This window comes from Branchiostoma belcheri, unplaced genomic scaffold (genome assembly GCF_001625305.1).
Source record: "Branchiostoma belcheri isolate BF01 breed outbred unplaced genomic scaffold, Haploidv18h27 scaffold305, whole genome shotgun sequence".
NCBI lineage: Eukaryota > Metazoa > Chordata > Leptocardii > Amphioxiformes > Branchiostomatidae > Branchiostoma > Branchiostoma belcheri.
In genome coordinates, this window is record NW_017803916.1 from 39,031 (window position 1) to 52,281 (window position 13,251).

At 41.0% G+C, this 13,251-nt stretch overlaps 1 protein-coding gene across 1 annotated transcript in view; it reads left to right on the top strand.

Annotated features, from left to right (window-relative positions):
• Positions 1-225: 225 nt before the first annotated feature.
• Positions 226-13,251, top strand: part of LOC109474379 — an 18,141-nt gene continuing 5,115 nt past the window's right edge. Inside the window, exons 1-4 of the mRNA XM_019774681.1 lie at positions 226-297; positions 6,459-6,605; positions 7,102-7,212; positions 7,935-8,041. Coding sequence (XP_019630240.1) covers positions 239-297; positions 6,459-6,605; positions 7,102-7,212; positions 7,935-8,041 — 424 coding nt within the window. The 5' untranslated portion in view covers positions 226-238. The remainder of the gene's footprint in view (positions 298-6,458; positions 6,606-7,101; positions 7,213-7,934; positions 8,042-13,251) is intronic.

Genomic DNA, 13,251 nt, shown 5'->3' on the forward strand with positions numbered 1-13,251 from the left:
ATAGATATATATAATATTATAATAATAAAATATATGGGCATACAACAACTCACCCAGTAACGAAATGCACTGCTACTCGCAATGATAATTAGCCATGAAAAATTTCATTCATCAATTTTTAACTCTTACTTATAAAAAAAAGGTGACAGTGTATTACCCTCAACCACTTTCGAAAGGATCCAAACGTCATTTAAAATCTAATATATTCTTTTTTTCCAGATACAACTCTTCAATAGATATGAAAAATTTTAAAAAGAAGGACATATTTCTTCATCTTATATTCTTTGTCGCAGGCAGGTAAGGTAACACAACATTATCTATTGTATTTTGTAACTGTGTAACACTTTTAAGTTGAATGTAATTCAGTTAAAGACATTTTGTGAGTTGTTCGTAATTTGGCCAATTGGCTGCGAGGTGTCAACTGAAATAAACCCTTTATTCATTCATTTTATGAAGAATCTTATAAAATTACAAATAATGTTTGTTATGAAATTGCCAGGCTATAAGACGAAATAACGTACCACCCTGAGGATAGTTTACACCATTTTGAAAATGTTGCGAAAATTCATGTACTATGAAACTATTAGCAACTTTATTGTATATTGTCGAATATTGTTAAGAAAAATATCTAGGTTCAAAGAATCTTAACATTTGGGAAGGCCCTGTAAGAGCAATCTCCATGTGCAAAGCCCCTCAATGGAGCTGCTAACACAGCCCTCGGTGATATCTCTGCGGAGCTCTGCGACAAAAGACATCAAACACTTACATCGGTTATTTCGTTTATCCAGTCCCTCCAGCAGACCAATCTATCTTCACTACCAGCATAAATACCCGGACGTACATTTTTCAGTGTCTGTTGAACCTTGGAAAGTTTAAAGGAAACTAAAGGTAATTGGATAGAAGCCGGACCTGACGGGATCCCGGGAAAGGTCATACATGAATTTGCATACGAACTCAGACCCCCCCCCCCTCTCCCTGGCGGACTGCGGACCGGATGCCCAAGACAAAACAACCATCGGTTCACGAACTCCGTTTTATCTCTCTGACGTCACTCATGGCAAAGGTTGCTGAAAGCTTTGCCACTCACTGGACTTGACGAATGAGATTTTCAAAGCAACTGCCTTATCACCGCCATTTGTCCTCTGTTAGATGTATGTCTGGAATCCTCCCTTTTGTGAGGTGGATTGTAACCTAACAGGCGCCATGGAACATTTTCTGACGGTATCATCGTTACTTGTGGCCTACCTCAGGGTACCCTACTCGGCCAGTTGATATTTATTGCTTATTTCGGCGGCACTGCTCGTCACGCGGTCTGTAAGCGATAGAAGTTCGTTCAACAAACTGAATCTACTTAACGTCAGGCACCCGAACTCAGCACCCTCTAACATCCAGAAGGATCTGACTGGCATGAATAAGGGTCCGACGATAGCCATATGAATCTTCATCCCGCAAAATGTTGTAAAAAAAGTCCTACATATTCTCTTCACCTCTACGTGAGAGACGGGTGCATGATCAACACATCTTACATCCTACAAAATTGTTGTTATGATTTATTGTCACTAATACTCCGTTTAGTATACTGTTCTCGAGTTTTGAGGGGGGGGGGCGATTGAGCACACCCCCTCCGTCCGACGAATCCCAAAAAAGCCCGGTGTAGATAGGGTCAAAATCCCGGCTAATGTGTAGTTGACGGCCCAACTTTTAACTTTGTCTGCTCGTCGCGCTAGTTGTGCAACGACGCCATTTTACGTGCGCGGGCATGTGGCGATTAAACCGCTCGGTGATTAGCCTATTCAAAAGGGCAATCCCAACTTCTTATTGGCTTTGTTGCACAGGTTGTTGATGTGCTCTTTCCAGGTGAGGTCTTTCGTGATGGTTACACCTTCTTGCTTGGCGCTAGGGACCATCTCCAAGGTCTGACCGTGGAGTTGGTAGTAGTACTGGAAGACCCTCCTAATGCGGGTTCTACGTTCTCCCATTCAGCAAGCTGTTGCGGGTCTTGATAAAGCACTAACTGGTCCTTTGCAGAGATGATGGTGTTGTACGCAGCAGTGTAATCAGCAGGTCAGGACAGACGGCAAAGCATTGATAACGGAGGCCCCAAGACTGTGGGAGCCCTGTGGGACCTCCGATTTCACACTGACGAAGTCGGAGCGCTTACCTTTGACTACTGCCGCTTTGGGTCTGTCAGTGAAGAAGGCTGTGACCCAAGCACTGATCTCTCCACGGATGCCATAATGGCAGAGTCTATGTTGTAGTAGACTATGGTTAACCTCATCAAAGGCTTTTGCAAAGTCCATCACAGGGACGTCCGTCTGACGGCCACTTACCATATTTTCAAACAGCTCTTCTGTGAATTTAAGAAGTTGTGTTTTAAATGGCCTCTCTCTTCTATAACCGTGTTGTTGGTTACAAAGAATGCAGTGGTTTTCTAGATGACCCATTATAGTGCCATGTATTTAACCTGTCTCTTGCAACTGGTATCATTCCTAAGGAATGGAAGGCAGCCAAGGTAACCCCTATACATAAGGGTGGAGACAAAGAAGACCCGAATAACTATAGGCCCATATCTGTGCTTCCAGTTATCATGAAAGCATTTGATAAAGAAGTTCACAGTCAGTTATTGAACTATCTACACAAACAAAACATCCTAGCTGAACAACAGTCTGGTTTTAGACCAGGACATTCAACGGCCACTACAGAGATGTCTCTGACTATGTGTATCGAAACATTGATAGGGGAAACCTTGTGGGGGCTGTGTTTTTAGATCTAAAAAAAGCCTTCGATACGGTTGATCACTACCTGTTATTAAAGAAATTGTCCTGGATTGGAGTCAAAGATGTAGAACTCAAATGGTTTACCAACTACTTATCTGACAGGCAGCAAGCAGTGTCTCTACATGGTTGTTCCTCAGATCATCTCCCAGTTACAGTTGGAGTGCCCCAAGGCTCCATACTGGGGCCGTTGTTGTTCATTTTGTTTATAAATGATCTTCCAGAATCTGTATCCAGCAAAGTATGTCTCTATGCAGATGATACTGCCATTTTTTGCTCCAGTGATGACTTAAGGTACATTGAAACCACCCTGAACAATGAACTCACTCTTTTATCTTCATGGTTTCAGACAAATCACTTGACATTAAATGCTTCTAAGACAAAGTGGATGCTTTTCGGTAGTAGTGGAAAACTAAAATCTTTAAAACCAGGTACAATCAATATTGGAAATGAAACCATAGACAGAGTGAATTCGTTCAAGTACCTAGGAGTTGTTCTTGACGACAAATTAACGTGGAATAAAAACATGGACAAACTTTGTATTAAGGTAAACCAGCGTTTAGCCTTACTCAGGCGTCTTAGACCCTGTCTCACAGTTAATGTAACTGCTATGTTGTATAAGTCAATGGTACTCCCCCTCATGGACTACTGCGACACAGTGTGGGAGAGCTGCGGGGTAGCAAGAAAGCGGCAGCTCCAGGTACTGCAGAACCGGGCCGCCAGGATAGTTCTACAGTGCAGACAGCAGGCCAGCAGCGCACTTGACCTCCACCACAGACTTAACTGGCAGCACCTCGGCGACAGGAGAAGGGATCATATGTGTATTATGGTGTTTAAATGTGTAAATGGTTTAGCACCAACATATTTATCATCTATCTTCTCACACAACTACAACTTCCACAGCTACAACACCAGACAGACATCACAACTCTACATACCTTTATTCAAAACCACAGCTGGACAACACACATTTGCTTACCGAGGTGTACATTATTTCAATTCTCTCCCAGTAAACATCACAGAACAAACATCTTTGAAATCTTTCAAAACTGCTCTGAAGAACTCAATTACCTAATCTTTGTGTACATTGACCTCTGACCTCCAAACGGAAAGCCGACCTGGACTGTTTAATCGACACGAATTATGGATAACGATTCGGATTTGTTTATATCGATCTTTGTTTGTATCTGTATGTGTCTGATTTTATTGTATTTATGTACTGGGCCCTATTGAAAATCAATTTGTCAAAATTGAACTAGGCCAGCCGGGTGTCTGAAGATTCAATAAAAAAATAAATAAAAAGATTAAGATGTGCTCAAGCACATTAAAAAACTCGTTATTGACACCGAGTGATAGTTACCTGCTCAACTTTCTTGAACACCGGTCACCGGTGCAATATGGCTGTTTTCCAGTCAGATGGTAGCGTGCCAGTACTAACTGAAGATTAGAGGGCGATGGTGAGTGGTACTGCACAGACATGTCTACTGAAAGACACTCACCTTAGATTAGGTGCTGCCATTGCCTTGCAGAGCAGACAGGTATATGCTAGTTCCTCTGGAACCATTACAGTAGTAATTTTTTGACCCTCTAAATCCAAATGTTGACCTTATGAAGAGTAGAATGGGTAGTCCACGGGTGGCATGTTGCACTTCTCCTGAAATTCTTTTATAGAGTTCAACAGGCAAATCACCAGTTGGTTCCAGGTGGGAGTGGGAGTCAGACAGGGTTGCTTCTTGTCACCTGTCCTTTTCAACATATTTCTTGAGTTTGTAATGGATGAGCTGAAAAGTCTTGATCCCATTTTTCAGCTACATGACAACCTCTCTACTGAGGAGAGATATGCTGATGACACCACTCTTATAGCAGCTATATTTAGAAAACTTCAAATCTCTACAACAGAACTTGAGTCTGCATGTAAAAATGAGGGTTAAAGGTCAATGCGGCAAAATGTAAAGGTATCACTAGTGAGGAAACAGATAACATCATGATAGAAGACACATCAGTTGAGAAGGTCCCTGAATTTGTCTTTCCTGGAAGTGTCGTCCCTGGCACGACTAGCGACATTAAGAGGAGGATACCGCTTGCTGCCTCTGTATTTGGTAGGCTCAGATAAACAAAAGGGATATTAGCAAAAAACCTCAAAGTACGGCTGTTCCAAGCACTTATCCTGCCAATTGCTACATATGCATGTGAAACATGGACCCTGAACTTCTACTGCTATCCTTTGAAATGAGATGCTTAAGAGTGATACTCTGCATCACCCTGCGGGACCGCATCCCAAATGCAGAAATCCGGTCAAGACTTGGGGCAGAACAAACCATCACTGACAGGATACGCACTAGAAGGCTCAGATGGTTTGGGCATGTGATGCGAAGACCGGCAAACACCTTAGTTTATAAGGCATACCACCAGGACTTCCAAAACCCTAGACCCCGGGGAAGACCACCCAAGAGGTGGAAAGATCAGATCCAGAGTGACACAGGGATTACTCTAAGTGTAGCTGAGGCTATCGCTCTTGACAGAACTGGTTGGAGGAACTTGACGGAGGGGAGCAAGGGGCCAGTACCTGGCCTGGGCACTTAGGCAGGTAGGCAGTTTTACCGTCCCCGAACACTGAATGAAACTGTTCAATATGTCAGCATGACCCTTATTATGATCGGACATAATACGCCCTCCGTCAGTTCCTACTCCGCAAACTGAAACACTTTAACATCTCTTTAGTAGACCTCGTCACAGTCTATGTGTCCTATATATGCTCAGTTCTCGGGTACGCTGCCCCCGTCTGGCACTCTGGACTGATCAATGGGCTTACTAAGCAACAAGATCGAGAAGGTTCAACAGAGAGCCACAAGCATCATTATGGGTGCGAAGTACACACCCTACACCGATGGCTGCTAATACCTGGAACTACCCACCCTTCAAACACGATGTCATAACTAAGAACTTTGAAAACTACCTTAGACAATCTGAACAGTCCCGGCATTTACTGCCACTTGTCATAGGTGCAATAAACCAGATCATCCTATAAACTAAGCACTCCTTGCAGCAGAATTGATCGTTCTCAGAACAGTGCTCTGCCCATCATGATGCGTCTGCTTAATACGTAAAACTGACACATTTGCTGGACTTGCTATTGTGGTATTTACATTGGCGCATAACATTGGTGTCACTGATGGCAGATTGTGCAACATAATAGTGAGTCATAGAGAGGTAAATGAGGTGGATGTTTTAAATATTATAAAAATAAAACAATGCAATATTCCAAGATAGGACTTTTACACCTTAAACAACTCGTTTGCCTGTCAAAGAAGATCATTTTCATAGATTTTGCATGTAGGTATGACAGAAGTTATCAAAATACCAGAACTTTAAATTATGTTAACTCTTTATTATGTCTGACAATTGCCTTTTCCCTTATGACCTAAAAGAAAAAAAAACGGCCTGCTGACCAATTTGAGTTTCTCATTAATAAAAAAAATACCATAAACACCATCATTACTTTGGGGAGGCGTCTGTTTCATGGACTTTTTTAAAGCAATGTTTATTATTCATGGGCAAGTAAATATATTTTAAAACGCATCCGAGATTGCTACGTCAATTGCTAAAGATCGATGTACCTACGTTTTATTTATTTTTTTTTTGTTTGCATTATGTGTTAGTCTAAATATCTTATGCCTGTTGCAGTTGTGTTTCACTCAGCATTTATATTCATATTGAGCCATGTGTTATTAAACACGTGGAACCTGCAACACAAATGGTTGCGCCAATTGTGCTCGCTGCAAGAGAACAGAAAATCTGTGCAAGAAAGAATGACACGATGTTAACGTTGAAGTAAGTTTGTTTTGGTTCTTTAAGTATAATTAGTGTAAGTATGGTAAGGCTAAGATAGCGTTTTATCCCCCAGCTGTTGCGAAACATAATACGTACATTTCCATTACGTAATAACCTAAAAGTATGACTTAGTTTTACACCCTTTACCCCTATAAGTCGGAATGCATTTTATACTGCATTAGTGTTACCATTGAAAATTTTATTGGTGTCCACGTAAAATAAAAAAAAGACGCTGGTTACCTTTCGTTTAATTTTTTTTAAACTTGGAATTTCAAACGCCTAATCACAAGGAAACAATATACATATTACATTAAAATGTTTTTTTGCATGGTTTATTTATATATGACCTGGAAATACTTATTTTTTACCCATTGTGTCAATACTATGCGTTTACCATTAACTACAAGAACAATTTCTAATCAGAAATGACCCGCTTCATCAAAAAGCATGCCAGAATATTTTAATTATTGCTCTATTACCCTTTTAAAAAAACCAGTGAACCGCCTTGCGTCTGCAACAGAAGAGTACGTGAAACCATACACACCTCTCCGCAGTGGACACTGGAACTTGAACAAAAGATGAAAAGTTTAGAACGATTTGAGAGGCGGTAAGGTTCCTTAGTTACTATAGTAATATTTAATTATGAACTGTATAATTTTATTCTGTTTTGAATAATCAACAAACCGCTTAACAAGCTTTCGCAACATTATGTCAATGTCTCGATCAAAATTCCAAATGTGTGTGGCATCTAACAATAATGCCCCTAATCGAGATCATTTTGCTGATCATTGAACTAGCATTTTGGTTCAAAAACTTCGAAGTACCTTCTTTTTCATTGTATCCATTGCAATAGCCAACGAAGAGGTAATTAGATAATTGTTACCATGGCAATGTGGTTCTGCCCGACCTTTTTAACGTAAATTTTACAGAAATAAACGTATCCTAGGAAAACATTAAAAGTTTACAAGACTTTAAAAAAATTAAATTAGAAATGTTAAGGACTATTTAAAAGACTTCAGGTATAAGAAATAATGATGGATGTGCTCGAAGATTGTAGCAAGTGTCAGATTTCCTCAGCAGAATTCGTGTGTTTTGCTGCACTGAAAGTGTATTGGATGGCTTTATTCTTATTATACAATAAAGAATGCTAACATGATACTTAAATATATACGTTAAAGTTAACCACATATAACAATATAGCGGTTAAATACATTTATCTTTTTATCTTTATTATATTTAATGTCTTTTTTGACATAAATGCTCATAATTTGTAGTTATGCATCAGTATTAAAAGATTATTTAAAGACCTTTCGCATCTACAAATCTAAGGAAGATCTGTATGGACGACATATACAACTATGTGGACGGCAGGTCACCAGTCAGCTACCCAGCTCATGGTCTCTACGTTATGCCCCTACGGGCAGTTTTAATCAAAGGTATGTATTTCTTAAACTCCAAAAAGGTTTATCTTGTTTTCATTTTGAATGATGTTTTGGTGTATATATCAAGATCTGTCATACGGGATGCGATAATATTTGGCAGGTAAATAGGAACGGTACAGAGGTTTGTGTTAGTTTGACTTTAGGTCCCTAGGGTTCACTCATCTTTAGCCACCTAGGGTTTTTTTTTTGCAAATTCAACAAGGACAATACAAGACAAGGTGGTGAGGTACTCTAGCTATAGCTAATTTTAGCCTCACCACCAAACATAGAATACAATTACAGTACGTAACAAAAAACAGAGAACAGCAAATGGGTGGGATGGGTCGTTAAATAGTACAAAGAAATGTTTAGTAGGCTATATAATAAATCAATCGAGTACAAACAGTTTGGTGTCAACAATATAAGTTTGAGTCGTTAGCAAGATATTACAGTTTGTATCATAGTATAAATCAGGTAATCCTCTAAGTAAAATATCACATAACAATTGTTCAGACATATTGAAAACATCAAAATCAAAGCCTACCAAATTCTGGAGATTGCTGAGTAGGGTGACTCTTTGTTAGTTATATAAAGGGCAGTGTAAAAGAAAATGTATGACACTCTCACAACGAGACCCGCAGATATAAGCAGCACTAGGGGCAAAATTTCTTAAGAATAAGCTGTGGTTAAGACTACAGGTCCCGATGCGGAGACGCGTGAGTAATGCGCAGGTGTACCTGGGGCCGATGCTAAAATGTCGGTAAAAAGGGGAACGTACTGACTTTACTAAGTACTTCTTATACAATGAAAGATTTAGAGATCGAACAGCTACATCAAGACCATTCCAATGATGCGTAGCATATGGAATGAAAGACTTTTTATACCTAGTTGTAAGACAAAGCGGTAGCCGTAAATTAGATTTATTACGAAGATCATATGAAGTCGAAAAAGAAACTTCGGGAGAGATCAGGTCCCTGAGATACTGACGGGTATGGCCATGGATTACTTTGTACATCATGATCAGTGAGTGAACATGGCGACGATCAGAGAGTCTCTCCCAACCTAAATCAACAAGGAGTGAGGAGTAAGAAGACCCTCTGACAGCCCCTGAAACTGTAAGTTCACATTCATATTGGACTCGTTCTAATCGTTGAGAATCATACACAGTGCATCCATGCCATATTATGTCAGCATATTCAAGAAGAGGTCGAATAAAAGATTTAAAAATGACATCAAGTACAGTGCGTGGTAATCTAAATTTCAACTTGTTGAGAGTGGACACTCGTTTGGATACATTAGCAATCATATGTGAAATTTGAGTTTCCCAAGACATGGTGGAGGTAAGTATCATTCCTATATGCTTATGAACTTTATCAGATTTAATAACACAATTATCAAGTATAATGGGGGGATGGTCTGGAGAATTGGATTTCCTAGAAAAACACATCTCTTCAGTCTTTAGCGGGTTAAGCTCCATAAGCCAGGTCGAAGACCAGCGTGATATCTTCCTAAGATCAGAATTAAGTCGATCAGCTGAAGAGTTGGGATTATCTACAATGTCCAGTAGGGAGCTATCATCTGCAAATAAGTAGGGGCAGGTAACCAAACCATCCACCATGTCATTTATGTAAATAAGAAACAGAAGGGGTCCAAGTACCGAACCCTGAGGTACACCTGCGCTGACATGTTTCCAGTCGGAACAATGACCCTCAATAACAACTCTTTGTTCTCTATCAGAAAGATAACTGTAGAGCCAATTTAAAATTGGACCATCTACCCCGTTTTTTTGTAAGTTTAAAAATTAATCCTTTATGCCAGACCTTATCAAAGGCTTTAGAAAAGTCAAGATAAACCGCTCGGACTTCTCTGTTGGAGTCAAGAGCATTGAAAATTTTGTCGGTAATACAAATAAGCTGGTTAACTGTCGAATCTCCTCTGATAAAGCCCGACTGAAGAGTATACAAAAGGTTTTGAGACATCAGATGATTATACAAATGTTTATAGACAATTTTCTCTAAGTTTTTTGACAAACAAGGTAGCAAGGAAACGGGGCGATAGTTTGACACATCATCATGATCTCCTTTTTTATAAATCGGAACCACATTTGCCCGTTTCCAGGCTTCGGGAAAGACACCATGGCAAAGTGATAAATTAAAAACATATGCGATTTTATCAGATATATAAGGACATAATAATTTAAGGTTATAGGGTTGACCACAATCCAGGAAAGATGCCAGCACCTGATCCTATAAGTTCGGCCGCGGTCTGCTGGAATGCCCTTTCAGACAGTGGCTGCCACCAACTCGTTCACTGATCAGCGGAAGGATCACTAGATCCAGCCATAAACTCAACACGGTAGCCGCCAGAACTCAACGCTTTAAGAATAGCACGAAAGCTTACATTGGCAAAATTCATGTCGGATATATGATCACTGATCACTGCTCCTTGTGTCTTTTATATCCTCCATATCTGTATGTATTTTAAGTGCCTTTATTGTTACGTTAGCGTTTATCGTATTTTAACCTGTAGCACCAGCAGCGTATTTTAAATGTACAATCTCATTTCCCGTCGGCTGAACAGACAAATCACGTGACCCCTATCCTGATACTAATTATTCTGCCCCTTTACCTCTGACCCTTCCTCCCTAACCCTCGTAAGGGTCATTCGTGACTCAACCTTTCACTGTACGTTCGTGACGGTGAGCTCACTTCCCTAATTGTGTGTGTTTGTCTGTGAAATAGACGGGAAACATAGTTCTCTTCGGAGCTTGCGAAGAATAGAAGTAAAGTAATATTGAAAGATGATAATAAATGTGCAAATAATTGGACAATTCAGTGCCCAATTCAGGGCACTGCAAGTCTGTACATGCGCTACAAAGAAGTGAATAAACAATTTTTATTAGTATTATTATTACCTGAGGCATTCCTGAAGTAACAGGAAGCCATTCAGTGTTGTAACGCTCCAACATCCCACGCTGACGACGGTTGGTGATACATGAGTTAAACCATGCCACAAGATCACCGCCAAAACAAAATGTTTTTAGTTTGTGGATCAAAAGAGTGTGTGAAACAGAAAAAAACAAGAAGCCATAGGTGACAATCCTCCGTGAAGTTTTATATATTTCAACAAAATCCCAAGCGTCAACGCCAGACCTACTGTGCAGACATTATAATTAGGCAACGGTTAATACAATGAGGGCGCGTCACAAGCATAAAACATACAAAGAGCTAAATCCATTACTGCTCCCAGGGCGTGTAAAGATACTGTGCTTCAAGTTTGAAGTTCATTTTAATTACACACACACAATCACTGCATTCACATAAAGATCGGACTATCATGGTCGTGTCTAGTAACAAAGACAGACCCACCGTCTTACCGTGCCTGTACCTAACTAAGCGCGCCTGGAACAGGCCAAATTCCAGCAACAGTTGCTGTAAGCACCGCTTGTTACTACCGCCGGCCAGATAACCAGGATATCTGCTTACAGTACCTCTGCTGCCAGACAACTGCCTAAACCTACGGCCTATTCCACAGGATTGTAAAAGTAGGGATGTTTCTAAAATATGCATTTACTTCAATATCAAAACAGCTACGGTAAAAATAAAAAGACGTGCATCATCCCGGACATAATGCCACACCACATGCGAAATTACACAGAAATGCGACGTACGGAAGAATGCGTTTTGGCTGCGAACATCTTCCAAAAAACTTAGCATCTCTTAAGCATGGGCAAAAACATCTGGAACGACTTATCAAAACCACCCCGTATCTGCATGAAGTTCCACCCCCCACTGCTATTCCAAACAACGCGTTTTTCTGGACCATTCCAATTCGCCTCGTAATTGTAGGGGTGCGTCTGCAATATTACATTGACCGCGAAAGCAGCAACGGCAAAAATACACATTCGTGCATCAACACGGGCATGCCCGCAGACGGCGTATAAAATTGCGTGCCGATTACACAAAGAGAACCCAGTGTTTTGACTGCGAACATGAAAAATCAGCCGATCACAACACTCCATCCGGAGGTCCTGACCTCCTTCACGGAGTAATAAGTGCATTTTCAAACTCGAGGAATAACATGTCTACCTGCCTTTTTCTGTCTTGTATGGACCCTTCTATGCGGTACGTTTCCTTCTTTGTGGTACGTTTTCAAAAGCCGAGTGGTGGTGGAACGGCCAGATGTAAATCAATGCTGAAAATCGTGAATAGTCCCGCGTAATGGATAAAATACAGCATTGTACACACAGTGTTTCATGACTTTGCTTATAAACTGAAGCATTATTCTTCACATTTAATAATCGACTAGGTCAGAGGTCAGGTCGACGGGCGGCCGCCTTTTTCTGGAGCTCCTCTACCGTTTCCCTTTTTTTGTTCCCTTCCACCCCTTTATGCATCTTTTCTCTTCTACTTTCTTCAGTACAATACAGTTAACGAGTAATGAAGCCCTAGGACACCTCTGTGTGGCGTAATTTTCCCTTTTTAAGTAGTTAAGCTAGTAACCATGCTAACCCCCCTCCCTATCTATAGGAACATGTCCTGTGAGAGCCAGTTGTTGCTCACTTTCCAAGACGCTCAAGGTTTACAGTCTGACCTTGATGCTCGAACGGGATTTCAGAACCGTTGGCTTATGTCGTTCAATCCCTCTAAATGTCACATCCTCCATATAACCCGTAAAAGACGGCCCATCATAACACATTACACCCTCTGCAATGAAATCCAACCCTCGTAGTACATCTGTCCGATGATTTGCGGTGGGACACCCATATCAACCACACCACTAGTAAAGCCGGTAGAGTTCTGGTAGTCATCCGGCGCAATTTGACCCATTGCGCAATTTGACCCATTGTCCATCTAGGGTCAAGGCCACTTGCTATAAAGCGCTGGTACCGGCCCCACTTGGAATATAGTGCCACCGTCTGGGACCCGTATACCATCGAAGGGATACAGGCGGTGGAGGCTGTCCAGCGCAGGGCCGCCCGGGTGACCCTCAATGACTACAGGCGAATAAGCAGTGTTACACAAATGCTCAACGACCTGCGGTGGCCTCTTCTCTCTGAAAGGAAGAGGAGCGCCCGCCTTACAAAATTTTTGTTTAAGATAGCTCACAACATTGTAGCAATAAATACCCAAACTGGTAGTTATTTGCAGCCCACACAGGGGTATACCCGGGGGAGTCATGCATTCAAATGCCGGAATATTAACACACGCACCGACATATATATA